At 32.7% G+C, this 15190-nt stretch overlaps 2 protein-coding genes across 2 annotated transcripts in view; both read right to left on the bottom strand.

Annotated features, from left to right (window-relative positions):
* LOC108917310 (NADPH oxidase 5) overlaps nt 1–900 on the bottom strand; it is a 134925-nt gene extending 134025 nt beyond the window's left edge. The window contains exon 1 of the mRNA XM_018723850.1: nt 720–900. The gene's annotated coding sequence lies outside the window, so the exon portion shown is untranslated. The remainder of the gene's footprint in view (nt 1–719) is intronic.
* A 5817-nt stretch (nt 901–6717) lies between these two features.
* LOC108917267 overlaps nt 6718–15190 on the bottom strand; it is a 35932-nt gene continuing 27459 nt past the window's right edge. Inside the window, exons 9-15 of the mRNA XM_018723773.1 lie at nt 14602–14826; nt 12347–12529; nt 12127–12258; nt 10143–10251; nt 9864–10066; nt 9246–9379; nt 6718–7072 (exon numbers count right to left, since the gene is read on the bottom strand). Coding sequence (XP_018579289.1) covers nt 6785–7072; nt 9246–9379; nt 9864–10066; nt 10143–10251; nt 12127–12258; nt 12347–12529; nt 14602–14826 — 1274 coding nt within the window. The 3' untranslated portion in view covers nt 6718–6784. The remainder of the gene's footprint in view (nt 7073–9245; nt 9380–9863; nt 10067–10142; nt 10252–12126; nt 12259–12346; nt 12530–14601; nt 14827–15190) is intronic.

The following is a 15190-nucleotide window of genomic DNA, read 5'->3' as shown; positions in this document are numbered from 1 at the left end:
GTTGAATTATTGTAATAAATTATTTATAACACCATAAACTATTGAAAAGATTTCTGTCTATAAAAATATTTTAAGGTTAAAGAAACTATTAATTTTATATTTTTATCATTAAGGGTAGTTTTTAAGGGTTGAAACTTTATAAAAATACCGTAAATTATAACCCACGATATAAAACAATATTTATTCTATACATTAAGATATGATTTTAGTTTATATAACACCTATTTTTATTATTTTTATATTTATTCAGTTTTTAGCATAGGGGTGGTTTTCATCCCATAAAAATATGAAGCGCATATCAAGCATATAGAACTTTTCATCTACATTTTCCTCTTCGTTCCCTTGACTATATGAGAAAATGTAACTCTTTATAAAAACTCGTATTCAAATTTTTTTAAATATTGCTACTTGATTTTCTACACGCGGTGATAGATTTTTTGAAAAATTTTCAAGTGACCACAACCATAAGTATCCAAATCTTTTTAAATATGGAAGAGTGTCACTAACACTATGAGATATTAGAAAATCCAAGGTCGTAAATTTGAAATAGAATAGAATAACACTGCAGAACAGAATCGTTGGACACACTGTATGTTGTTATGAATAGTAATGGATTTGACTCAATGCACTACACAGATTTTTTTACAGAACTTCGATATGAGATTTTCGAGACCAGAGCTGGACCTGAACATACAAAATTATTAATTTTTTTTTATCACTTTCGATTTATCCACGAGCACTCTTTCACTCGGAGAATCCCTTCAAGAACGAACCAAAAGGACGCGGCATGCTTTCCTTCGTTCACGGGGGGTGAATTTTCGCCCGTTCTACGCCTGCGTAAGTAACGGTAAAACCACTAGAAAAAAAACTACGACTGGATTTACCACTGCGCGTCTAGCTCTTCAATTCTCAATCGGCGATGGACTGACGTCGCGGGAGGCTGGTCTTCGGCGCCGTTCTCTTGTCTCCACGGGGTGGGAAGCGGCGGCGACACTCGCACCACTTGCCACCTAGAGGACGGCGCTGCCAGATTGGTGAGGCTGCTGTGATTTGCGTGGTCCTCCAAGGTTCCGCACGGAGTGGTCTTGGTGAGCCCATTCGCCTTAAAGCGGACGAGAGGTAAACGGGTAGTCACGTGGGTTATTTCTGCTTAATTGCAAAAATGTTAAAAATACCTATTTTATCTGAGTTTTTTAATTATATCTTGGAACCTATGCATTTTGGAAGAATATTGAAGAGGAAAAAAGATTTAGAATTGAATTTTGCACAATACACTGTAAGTTATAAATGTTTAAATTTAGTACCGATGTTGCAAAATAGCAATAATTGATGAAAAGAAGGCAAAATAATCAAGTTTTTTGGATAATTTTTTTTAATATTTGAATTGCTCCGAGGGCATTTTAATTTTGATAAAAAAAAACTTTAGAGTATAATGAAACAACACACCAAAGTTCATTAAAATCGGTTCGATAGTTTTCGCAAAATAATTTGTTGAAAAAAATTTTTCGAATTTTCAAAATGTTGCACACCCTCAAATAAAGCATCTAGATACTTGAAAATTTTTTCACATACAAAAGACCGCTCAACCTTTCAAATGGTTTTTGAAAAATTGAAATCGGTTGATAAGGACGGCAACAGTAAATTTTTAAAGGTAACACCCTTTTTTTATTTTTAAACAATTAGATCACATTCATTAATTTGCAATTTAGTTTTTTTCAAAAATTATAATTTTAAAGTATTCGGAAAGGCGCTTCTTTTAAAAAAAAAGTTAAATTCCGTTTATTGGTTCTCGAGACATAAGCGGTCAAAGTTTATCGACATTTACCGTTAATTTATAAATGATTTGGCAATAATCTTTGATCCAGTGGCTTCGTTTTTTCGAGTTCTAAGCTGGGAAAAATTTTCATATCCATAAGTTATCGGCAACATAGATAAATCAGCGGAAAAGCTGTCGCTCGCACGCGCGAAAAGTTTCTCAAAACACGAAAAGTGGGGGAGGGGGCTTTCGCTCCGAGACTGAATTCGGAGGTTCAAAATGCGAAGGTACGAAAAAAAACTGCATTATCTCGTCTTCTAATGGACCAATTTCGATCTTTTTTCTTCATCCGATGTTTCGCGAGCCAAGGAATTCGAATATCGTAATGCCAACTGTCTAATTTGCACATATTTTGTTATAAACAAAGTTTATTATTTATGCATTCAATATACTGTATATTTTACCCCGTGCTATTTCATTTTTTCAATGAAAAGAATTGTTTACGTATATATTTCAACACTCTGAATATGAATGTATTTACATAGTTATAATTATTACAATTATTTAAATATTTTTTGTTTAAATATATAAAAAAAAATTATTTGGAAATGAATTTTTCGTTAAATACAGAAAAAATTAAGAAAAAATAGTACTTTAAAATTATAATTAAAAAAAAAATAAACTGTAAATTGATAAATGTAATCTAATTGTTTAAAAATAAAAAAAGAGTGTTTAAAAATTTACTGTGGCGGTCCTAATAGACCGATTTCAATTGTTCAAAAACCATTTGAAAGGTTGAGCGGTCTTTTCTATGTGAAAAAATTTTCAAGTATCTAGATGCTTTATTTGAGGCTGTCCAACATTTAGAAAATTCGAAAAAAAATTTTCAAAAAATTATTTTGCGAAAACTATCCAACCGGTTTTAATGAAATTTGGTGTGTTGTTTTATTATACTCTAAAGTTTTTTTTTACCAATTAGAATGCCCTCGGAGCAATTAAAATATTTTAAAAAAATTATCAAACTTGATTATTTTGCCTTTTTTTTCATCAATTATTGCTATTTTGCAACATCGGTAATACATTTAAACATTTTAAACTTACAGTATATTGTATAAAATTCAATTCTAAAACTTTTTTTCATCTTCAATATTCTTCCAAAATGCATAGGTTCTAAGATATGTAAGTAAAAAACTAAGATAAATAGGTGTTTTTACAAATTTTTTAAACATTTTTGCAATTTTGAAAATGTTTCGGACCTCGCTCAGATCTAGGGATCTACAATTTTATTATGTGAGTTGTTCTGAAGGTAATCCAGAAAAAAATTGCTTGCCCTTCTCACATCCACCTCAAAACAGATCCCTAGTTTAGAGTCTAGAGCACCAACAGAAAGTGTACTCTGTGATTATTGATAGTAATAGACAATTGTGGAACAAGATTGAAGATGCTGCTTAGAATTTGCAGGATAAAGGAATACTAAGAGGAGTGAATTAATTTACATATTACAGAAAATGGTAGTCATATTGAACAATTCTTATTAGAACACAATTATTTTGTTTCTGTTATCAAATAAATTACTTTTGAAATGATTGAATTATTTTATTATCACGTTAGTAATGATCTAATAAAAAATTAATTATTCCAAAACTATTACAAATACAAAAATTTTAAAAGATGGGAAAATTTTTAACAAACCCTTCATCTTTAAAACAAAAATAGAGGCTGTGGCATGACCCCCGACAAAATTATGACCACATGGATTTTGTCCGACGATGTTAGTGACAAGTGACAAGACAGTTTGACCCTGATAGATACCAAGAGGGTCCGTCTAATTGTTGCCATTGCCCACAGTTTTAGGAAAATGCGTTCCTTGCACAGAAAAGGCAGAACAGGGAAAAATATTTATATTATGTATAAAACCGAATAAATTTTGTTTGCGTGGTGGACCTAACTTTCCCGTACTTGAAATTAAATTGTAAGTAAGAGACGAGTCGGTTTTATGGTAATTTTACCTAATGGGGCTTATTAAGTGGAGTAAAGTTATATAAATGGACTGGCCATGAAACTATCATCTTCACTTCTTTATGCAAATGTTATTCATTAACTAAATAGTACTGCCGACCTAAATTTTAACACTAACTTTCCATTGGTCACATTTCGAAAGGATAGATGTTTATGAGTCAAAAATAATATCTTTTATGCCAGATTAAACACCGGGTACATCAGATACACGTGAATTTTCTATAATAGTCTATATATTTTATTGTTTTTATTTGTGTATAAAGTTCGTAGATTAAAGCTGATGATTATATGAGTTAGATGACTTAAATAAAAGTCATTATCGTAATTTCTGATGTAAACTAAACTGATGTGCTTTTAACTCGAAGTTATATGTATAAATAAAATATAAATTTTATGCAAACGTTAAATTTAATGTGTGTATACAAACATTAAGTTTAATACGTATTTCAAAATATAACATACAGGACGTTGTCACATTCCACCGACAAAGTTCTACAAGTGATTCTATTTGTTGCGTCAGTTTTGATCCCTCTTTTGAGAAAAGAAACTTATTTCTCTTATTTTTAATTTAAAACCGTTTATCTGGACTATCCTTACTGAGTGTACATATGTAGAAAAAAATTGAATGTGACCCTGGTCAATTCACTGAAGAAGTACTGTTTTATTAGTAATCAATAATCATATAATACAAGACATAATACGAATTTACATGTTCCATTCGCTAGAATTAGAATAACGTCCAACTCTCCCGACTGTTTAGGTCCTAGGCTATTTAATAAGTTACCTAACCAATTAAAACTGCTGAAAAGTGAATATTTGTTTAGGAAAGCTTTAAAGCAGTTTTTAATGGAAAATGTTTTTATTCCATATTGGAATTTTTACCTATTTTGTCTTAGTTTGTTGACTATTCCTATACATATTATGTCTCTGAGGAAAATAAATTATTATTATTTTAGTAACATACAACAAAAACTATTTGAATTAAATTGATGCTAATACGAGTAGTCCAAAAGCGAGAGGCCAAAAAATTGTTTGAATTTACTTATTATAAGCCTAGTTTTTTGATATTTGTTTGTGACAGTAGTTGTGTACACAAAGATACTGTGGTCAGTCAAGCGAGACTGAGAACACGTGCTTCAGGTACACTATCAAAGTTGTCGCTAGCTTTTGGACTAGTAAGGGGGATGAAGCGTGCCGGGAACGAAAATCCATTGGCATGTCTGCGTAAAAGGCAACAAGATATAGAAAATATTAAAAAAAGATAATAAAACATAACATCTAATATTTTTTACGGTTTGCTATAACCGGCACTTTGATCCATTTTAATTATTACAGCATTTTAAAACGTTCCAGTTGTGTTTTTTTAATTTATAAATTTATTATAGCAATGGAATTAGACCCCTCGTCTACGCTTATGCTATGACGTTTCTCAGGACTGATAAATCAAGTCCGTTTACACCCACTAAAAAAGCATTTCCCTATTCCCTACCAAGTGCAAAAGACAGAGATAGACTATAGATCGACGTTCAGTGTAACTCGGTCTCTAGACGATTATAGATTCTATCGATGTGCGTAGCGAGCGGCACAAAGATAAATAATATTGAACCGTATAAAATTCATTTTATATTTTATACGCATTACGGTAATAGTGTTTTTATATTATGTCTTAGTCACTCTTTATAATTTCGACCGCGGAGTATAGCGAATTAATGAAATTAATTTACTAAGGCTGAAAATCATTTTACAAATTCTATATTACATATAAATAAAAGTTATGTCAACGACTTACCGCAATATACTCTTACAGGATACCATTATGAAAAAAACATTGAAAAATGTATGCTCTAAAAGAATTGTATTAGATATTCAATATATAGAATATATGAGAATTAAATTATTACTTGAATTATAAAATATATCTTTGAAATCATGAAAATAAAATTCATTCTATACATAAATAATAAATGTTCAATAAATTTTTTTCACAAATTTGTCAGATTTTTCAATATTTCTTTCATAGTGATAGGCCGTTACAATTTTATTTAATTAAAATAAATAAATATATGGTTTATTCAATTTAATTAAGATGTATAGGTATTATTAGTATTACTATAAATTACATTTTAAAATAAAATTTGTAAATAGTTCGTTGAATAATAATAAGAATTCAAACAATTTTTTTGCCTCTGGCTCTCCGTCTATAATACAATACCGACCGATCCTCAGTTCGAATGTGCAAAAAAAAACAAATATTCTAGATTTTTATTGTATCTATAAATTTATTTTGAATTGGTATATAAAGGACAACATAATTCAAAATCCTTTTAAGAAGAAAATTTTATAAATAAAATATAAATTTTATGCAAATATTAAATTTCATTGAATGATATATTTCAAAATTCGACAAAGATCTTGCCATGTTCCACCGACAAAGTTTTACAAGTAGTTATATGACCAAAAATGAGAAACCAATACTTTAGCTCTCCGTTTTTTACGACGATATTGATCATTCTTTTCAGAATAGACCACTTATGTACCTCCTTACTTTCACTCTAAATTTTTAATTGTAAATGTAACTTGAAGCCTGATCACATTTTGTGAGGTTTATAAACATTTCCCTGAAGTAAAACTGTAATAATATAATTAATTATTATTATTTCATATAAATTGTTTCTCATTTTTCATAAAAGAATCACCTGTACAATTTAGTAGTCGAAATAATTATAACGCGGTGTAAATATTACTGTTTCACATCATTTAGGTTTTGATCAAAATGTTTCTTATGCAACACAATATACAACACATTGTTTTACTTGTTGCAACATCATTTATTATAAAAATGATAGTGGACAATTCGAACACTTTTGCATAGTTTATCTTGTAAGTCTAGAAACGACTATATTTTTATTTCCTATTAGTTAATAAAATAATAAATACATACGTTATGATTCTTAGATATTTTTATTGTATATTACATTATATATAAAATATTTTTAAGCCGGTATGAAGTTATGGCTTAAGTTTGCTGGTTATCCACTGAACGTAACTGTCAACTTTAGTGTATACCCCGGGCCATCTGTCCATACCGCAGCGTGTTGGTCCGAAGGACACCACCCCGATAACGTACCAGTTGAATTCTTTGTTCTCATCCATAAACAGTCTCATTAATGGTCCGCCACTGTCGCCGCTGCAGGAATCTTTCCCCCTTTCGCCACCCGCGCATATCTGGGCATTCGCCAGTTCCACACCGGCGTTTCCATAAGACCTTACACAATCTGTGTTGGGCTTAAAAGGTACCTGGAAACGGAAACAAACATGAAATAATAACTATTTCGGTATGTATCATTGTTGAATTTATGTCATTTTGGACAAAAATAGCTACAGCTAGAGAAAGAAAAAAGATTAAGGAAATTTAAAAAAATCGTAACGTCTTATACGAATTTAATAGACAATTTACTCTGCTGTTAAGGCGTTTGAATGGGACAAAATGTAGACATATGCGAAAATACCGAATCAGACTACACAATCTGAGAAACACACCGGGTTAAGGAGGTATATCGGGGTCCGAGGGAAGTGAGGAGCGCAGGGGGGTCCTATGCTTTTCTTATGGGACTAAAACCCGCTGCCAATTTGAAAAAAATAAATTGAAATTATTTGCGATAAACATTAACTACACTGTAGGAAAGCGCCGATAGTCTATTACAAGTTACGTGAGAGCGATAAAGTAAGACATAGAAATACATGCGATAGAGAAGGATGGCTATAATGAAGGCTTCTCTTTGTCAACGCCCATTTCGCCCTTCCACAAATAAGAAGTGGATCTTATCTGTGGAAGGGCGAAACGGGCAGTGACAAAGAGAATAGCCATCCTTCTCTATCGCATGGATTTCTATGTCTTACTTTATCGCTCTCACGTAACTTGTAATAGACCATCGGCGCTTTCTGACTCTGTATGTAGCAAATAAATCTACTCATATGCACATAGCATACATATTGACTAATTAACAACATAAAAATATCATATTTAAGTAGTTTTAAATTATATTTAATGAACGCATAAAGACTATGTAGATGTGGCAACAGCGCTAATAATTAACTAGCAGTTGTACACACTGCGAACCTACAAACAGACCTCGAACATCGGAGATATTGCGCGTCAAATTCGGGTAAAGATGCGTACGCGTTCAAAAATGTATTGTGTGTATACTATGTACAATATAATTATTATATATAGCAAATATATCGTATTATCCTCGCGAAGATTTGCATCCTTTATTTAAAATCCGTAAATCATGTGAACTGGTAAAACAACGAGAAAATAATTATGTTAATTTAGTTCTAAAGAAATGAAATGACACTCGCGCCCATCTCTCGTCCAAGTCGAAGAAAATGTTGGATGCAATTTAGAAGGTTCTGTGATAGAAATTACATTATTACTCACTGTTCGTGTTTTTAATCTCTATTTTAGTAATGTTACAAAAGTTTTGCAACTATAACTAATTTTTTAGATATAAAGTTTGCTGAGAAATATTTATGTTCCTTTATTACGTACAAATGCTTTTATCTCAAGTATTACTAATTATATTAATCAAGTAAAGAAAACTTTATGTAACCCTAAATATTGCTGGGTAATGATTCCGATGTTTTTATAAACCATTAAATATATTAAAAGGATTTATCAACTGTATTTTTTGTTCCAATAAATATACCACAGCTTCCTAGTCTTTTTAATTAATCTAGTTTTTAAAAACATTACAAAAAATCATCTGTTGTGGATAATTCATTGTTGATAACAATGTACATGGGATTTAGGAAAAATGTATATGTTTGAAATCAATTTCGTTTCTATCAAGTTTTTCAAATGTATTCCCTCCTTGCTGTCAGCTGATTGCGACGTTGCCACATTAATTCTCAAGTCAGACAGAAATGCAATTATTGGTTTCTGTTTCTAATTAATACAGCTGTACTATGTTCAAAACTTACATTAGTTTTACATCAAAAATAAGATAATACTATATTATCTATGGAAAAGTTTTGTTTCACAATTTCTAAATTTTTTTCTCAGATATGGGCAAAAAAAGAGCCGCACCGTCCATCTTCGCCATATAAACCTATGTTAAAATGAACAAATTTCAACAACAATATCTCAAAATCTAGATTAAAAAAAAATTACAAAAAAATATGACGCACAGAGGGAGCACTGGGTAATACGCTATATAAATTTCAAGTACATCTGTGCATTTGCGTAAACCCGATATACCTCCTTAAAAGAACATTTAATTAAAGGATAATCAAAGGAGACCGCGAATATTTTATTAAACGGTTAAAGAGATGCATTAAACTCATAAACCACCACGGACATCTACAAATTTTGACCCCATTGTAAATCGTCATTCTATACTCTAGGTTGCTTCACTCTACTATTGTAATAAGTGTAATTCTTCACGAAACACTCTGTATAAATGCTTACCGCTAGTTTCAGTTTGACAGAACTTTCTGACTTATTCTCCGTTTTGCCCCAACCAGCTACAACCAATTTTTCACCAACTAAATCTGTTTTCTGAATGTATTCTGTCACTGGTAAGCAGATGGGCTTAACTGAACCTGAAAAATATGGTAGTAAGTAACTAAAATTTTTTCTGTACGGGATTGAATCAATCGAATGAGGTAAAAACCCAGTTACCATAAGTACTATGTACAATACTTTATTCACAATCGAGAAGTATTTTTAAAATATTTCATTCTTAAAAATTACCCTTTATAAGTGTTACGGTCTATAATTTTACATTTAACGAAATCTACCTCCCTGTCGTCAAATACCGAGAGATCCAGAATGATTGATGCTGACGTCACACGTAAATGTTACCAAAGATATTAAAATTGACTTCCATTTGATCAAAATTACTTTCCGTTTTCTTAGATTTCCGACCGACACGATCTGTCAATTCAGAAACGTCCGTAATCTATTTGTATTACTTGCCACGGTTATATACAAAAATCCATTAAGAAGTATACTTACTATTATTTATTTTCTTGACATTGTGAGAAAAAAAAACTGAAAACGGCTGATCTGTTCAAAAATACGTACTTGTAAACTGGACGTCACTGGACAGTCTCAAGAGACCAATGTCGTGGTACTGGTTGGCGTCATATGGGTCATAACCCTCGTGAACGATTCGTTCTTCCACTGAAACATCTACTGGAGATGGAGTGCAAAATTGTTTAATGCCAGGAATATCGGTGCAGTCAGGATTGGTATCTGTGTTATGTTCTCCTAGACGTACGCTTATCCTGAAATAAAACAATTGCCGATTTACAAGAGGATGTAGCTTTTTTAAACCATGTACTTCTATTTGGAAAAACTTACAATTTCCAAGATTTCAGAATATCTCCTTTCATGCAATGGGCAGCTGTAAGCACATATCTCTTGCTTATCAAAGCTCCTCCGCAGTAGAAACCGCGTTTTCCATCGTCCACTGAAAGAGAATAAAGTTTCAAGTAGTACAAGACAACAACTGTGGCACTTTGTCGACGTTTGGTTTTTATTATATCTTCAGTAATCCATACAGGGTGTTAAAAAAAGAGTGTAAAATATTTAAGGAGGTAATAGTATGAACCAAAATAAGCAGAAAAGTCTCAATAAACATGGGTCCGCAAAGTAACGGTTGCGGAGATATGGAATGTTTTATGTTTTTTAGCCCCTTTTTTTATTTTGCAAAAACGTTGTGTATTTTCTTATAATAGTTGGTTGATGTTTAGTGAAATAAACAGTACGTATTTGACAGTTGTTCTCAGTGCACAAGTTTTCTTTCGCTATGGCTGGTTACTCTAACGCAGAATTAACAGACATGCATTTCATGTATGGTCGTGCTAATGGGAACGCCACCGAAGCGCGACGTCTTTATGTTGACGCTTATCCAAATCGCCAGATTCCTTCACAACGCATGTTTGGAAGAATTCACCAAAGATTGCGTGATACCGGTTCCTTGAGCAAACAGTGCCATTTATCCGGAAGACCAAGGTCGGTATCCACTCCTAGAGCAGAAGAAGAAATTCTAGCACTGGTAGAGCAGAATCCAGGTACGAGTGTGCGGAGAATATCAGCCGAGGTAGGAATTAGTGGTCCTCTTGTTTGGAGAATCCTTCACGAGCAACTGCTTTATCCATACCATGTGCAACGAGTACAGGCCTTAAATCCAATAAATGATCATCAAGCACGTTTGGTTTTTTGCCGCTGGTTTCTACGTCATGATGCTGAAGACCCTCGTTTTCTTGCAAACATTCTTTTTACTGATGAGGCCGGGTTCACAAGAAATGGAGTGTTTAATTTTCACAATACGCATATTTGGGCCGACGAAAATCCTCATGCTCTAATAGAATCTGGACATCAGGCACGTTTTTCATTAAACATTTGGATGGGTATTGTAGGTGACAGGTTTCTAGGTCCTGTTGTTTTACCAAACCGATTAACAGGCGCTGCTTACCTCAACTTTCTGCAGAACACACTGTATGAGTTTTTGGAAGACATTCCTTTGAATCAGAGGCAACAAATGTGGTTCCAGCATGATGGTGCTCCAGCTCATTTTTCCATGGCCGTTAGAGAGCATTTACACCAAACTTTTCCACATAGATGGGTAGGAAGGGCCGGACCTGTTTTATGGCCTCCAAGATCGCCTGATCTGAACCCTCTAGATTTCTTTGTTTGGGGATATTTGAAGACATTAGTGTATGGTACTCCTGTAAATAGCCTGGAAGAGCTGCAGCTACGGATTAATCAAAAGTGTCAAGAAATCCAAACCAAGGAGGGTGTTTTCGAAAGAGTTCGAATATCGTTGAGACGAAGATGTCGTGCCTGCTTGGAAATGGACGGAGGGCACTTTGAACATCTTCTGTAACTTTGTTTTTTGTTTGTTAAAAGCTTCCTTTGTCGGTTTATTCCTAATAAAATAAAATGTTTGAAAAACGAATAGTGGTCCATATCTCCGCAACCGTTACTTTGCGGACCCATGTTTATTAAGACTTTTCTGCTTATTTTGGTTCATACTATTACCTCCTGAAATATTTTACACTCTTTTTTTAACACCCTGTATATTGGGTTTTATAAAGAAAAAAATATACAATTGTACTAACACCAATCTTTTCGATCTTAAAGTCGAAGGTCGTTATAAAACCCAACAGCTAGATTCCTGAAAATGTAATTAAAAGTGTAATAGTGTTTTTTTTTAATATAACTGCATTGTTCATTGTTCAACTATTAACGTCCACGAAAGCCTGCAATCCGAATTTCTGTCTTCATTGCGTTATCGATCAAATTTCCGACATTTAATAATTGATAAGTAAATAAATCACACCATCTTGGTATTCTATCAAGGCCATCCAAGGATATTCATTTAAATCAGCTTCTGTTCCTCCATAAATTTTATCCGGGGTGCCAACCCCGCAAATCTCAGCGGAAGGCAGAAGGTTACTGCTTACTGGCTTCACTAGAAAACAAAATATTGTTAAATAAAAACTATTCTGTCGTGAAGACCTTATGCGGGAAGAAGCAGTGAATGGATGATATTAATTTACCTTCAAAGGGGCAACACATCTTTGGCAGACTTCCGTCAGAACCGCAATTGGAACGTCTCAAATATTCCGCGTCTTCCGCCTTTATTGGTTTGTTTCGCAAGATGGACAAGATGGTAGGACACTGGGATACCGACTTGCATGCCCCTTGTTCTCTTCGGGACGTCTGACAAAAGTCGATGTCTTCTGCAAGAGATTTTATACTAACATAGGTAACTTTCTGACTCTTCGTCCATAGGTCGGGAAATATATAGTTGGACGCGACTTTTTGTTTCGGCAAGCTGAATTTATCACTATAGATGCTAAATATTATGTACAATAACATATTAATTTCCACAGTCATAAACATGTGGGGAAGATTGTTTACAGGCTGGTTAATTGTATAATTTTTACGTAAATTCACGTTTTTCGCTTATAACTTTTTTCCGTTCATTTCCACGAGAAAACAGTAAAATTCTTTTTTTTTTCGTTTTCAAAAGACCTACAAAACTAGCCCTCGAGCGTAAAAAAACATTGATTAGATCAAAAGTTATAAACAGAAGTTTATTTATGTCTTTTGAATTAAACATTTATAAACTGCGTTATTATTACCAGAACGTTTTGGCATCTCATCCTCTCATTCCTTATCACTGTCTATTAATTCACACGAAATCTGGAATCGATAAGTTTAATAGTTTACAAGTTATGACCTTATAAACAAATTAATTAATTATTATTAGTCTGGCCGACCCTGAGGAAATAACAAAATTTCCAGGTTGCAAATTTGAAATTAAAAAAATATATATATAGATTTAAATGTATTATTATGAAATCTACCATGAAAAAAATCAGTGCGATTGTGGAAGATCCTTGGGATCGTCCAGACTAATAATTAGTTAATTTGTTTATAAGGCCATAACTTGTAAACTATTCAACTTACCGATTCCAGATTTCGTGTGAGTTATTAGACAGTGATAAGGAATGGATGCGACGCCAAAACGTTCTGGTAATAATAACGCAGTTTATGAATGTTTAATTTTAAGTTTAATTAAAAAATGTTTAATTTAAAAGTCATAAATAAATTTCGAGTACATAGAAATTGTGAATGTGAATGGTGACTAGAGACGAAACTTATAGAAACAAATTCAAAACATTTTTTCTAAAAAATCTTTTCACATGAAATCAAATAATGAATATGGTCAAATTTTTTTTTTTTGGATAATCATTTATTACGAGCTGTTTACTGGATATTGCAGGGGTAATTATATGCCAGCTAGGCATATCTTGCCTGTTATATCTTTTGTCTACCAAGATTTCTGGCACCGTAGAACATTGACTTCATATGGGAAGATTTTATAGAAATATTTTTGAATTTGTTTGAATTACCTTAACACCATTTAGACAAGGCGAAATCGGCGGCTTTGTATAAAAAAATTAGTGGACTCGATTTTTTGCATAATCACCTCCGTGAGATGTCTGAATGAGGATCTAAATGTTACCGGCCGGTAACCTGGTTACAATTTTTTTAAACTAATTTTTTTTAAACAAATTGCAAAAATAACTTGTTTTGCTCCGGAAAAAGAGGTTATTTAGGTATTTTGGGGTATTCTAAACAGATAAAATTAAAGTTATACTCGAATTTCCAGGAATTAATACAGTTATTTACATATTTTTTAAATTATTATTATGATTAAAATAAGTTACTGAAAGCTTATCAGTAGAAAAACCAGAGCAACAAAACAATTCCATTTCTAAAAAGATCTCTCTCTAATTACTAATAACAGCATTAATATTCATAATCATTAGACCTAACATGAACCTGATTTGGATTTCCCCCTCACTTAAAAAAAATATTAATAATTGGGCGCTGCATACAAATGTTCTAAAATTATTGAGAATTACTTGAAACCATTTAAATGATAACGAAATTTATATTTAGTTTTTCCACTGCGATATATTTTTTATGATGAGAAGATAATGAAAAGGGCGACACAAAAAAATTGGATTTAAAATTTGGCACTTTATGCTTGCATAAAAAATAAGATATTCCATGTAATATTTTCAAGTTGACCTTGAAACTTCAAGTCAAAGTCAAATCCAAGGTCACCAGACATTACTTATTATTATTAAATTTATTCTACTAGTTTCCAGCATAGCGTTGTTTAAAGAGAACTTGCAGCTAGCTTTCTAAGTTATTGATTTATTAACAAAGTTAGTCCGCTCGAAAGTTATCGAGAAAAATCGTTTCACATCCACATCAAAAGACGTCGTAAGAATACCTGTGTCACCACCTGCCGATAGTTGCGATCTAGCTGAAGTTTCCTCCAAAGGACAACAAAGTTTTGGGATGTCTTCATCAGAGCTACACCGGGAGCGTCGTAAGTAGTCCGCATCCTCCGGCTTTATGGGTCTCCTCTGGACGAGGGCTAGCAGTGCTTGGCAATTAGATATGCTTTTGCATTCCCCCTTTCCACCCCTGGGAGTCTGACATGAAGCGCCGGCCTCTAAAACACACAGGAGACGGTTTCAATTGAAAGAAATAGAAAACGTGGAAATGCAATAACATTAACAGATTCATTCCAGAGGAAAACTGCTGATGTTGTTAGTTAAGGGCAGCTGACAGCTTAGCTTAGGTTACGGCTAGTCTAATTTGTTTGTTTGATCATTAAAGCGGACAAAGACGCATTTAAGAAAGTTAAAACAGGTAATATTAAGTGTTTAAAATTCTAATTAAAACACCTTTTACTATTTTTTATTCAGCCATTTCATGAGCCGAATGTTAAAATGTAACAACTTAAAACAGCAACAGAATTACGCCGCGAATAATACGCACGAATTGAAAACTATTATAGGATGTGTTCTGTATGA

The sequence above is a fragment of the Anoplophora glabripennis genome, unplaced genomic scaffold (genome assembly GCF_000390285.2).
Source record: "Anoplophora glabripennis isolate ALB-LARVAE unplaced genomic scaffold, Agla_2.0 scaffold22, whole genome shotgun sequence".
Lineage (NCBI taxonomy): Eukaryota > Metazoa > Arthropoda > Insecta > Coleoptera > Cerambycidae > Anoplophora > Anoplophora glabripennis.
The sequence above is the reverse complement of the archived record's forward strand: the minus strand, read 5'-3'. Positions and strand labels throughout refer to the sequence as shown.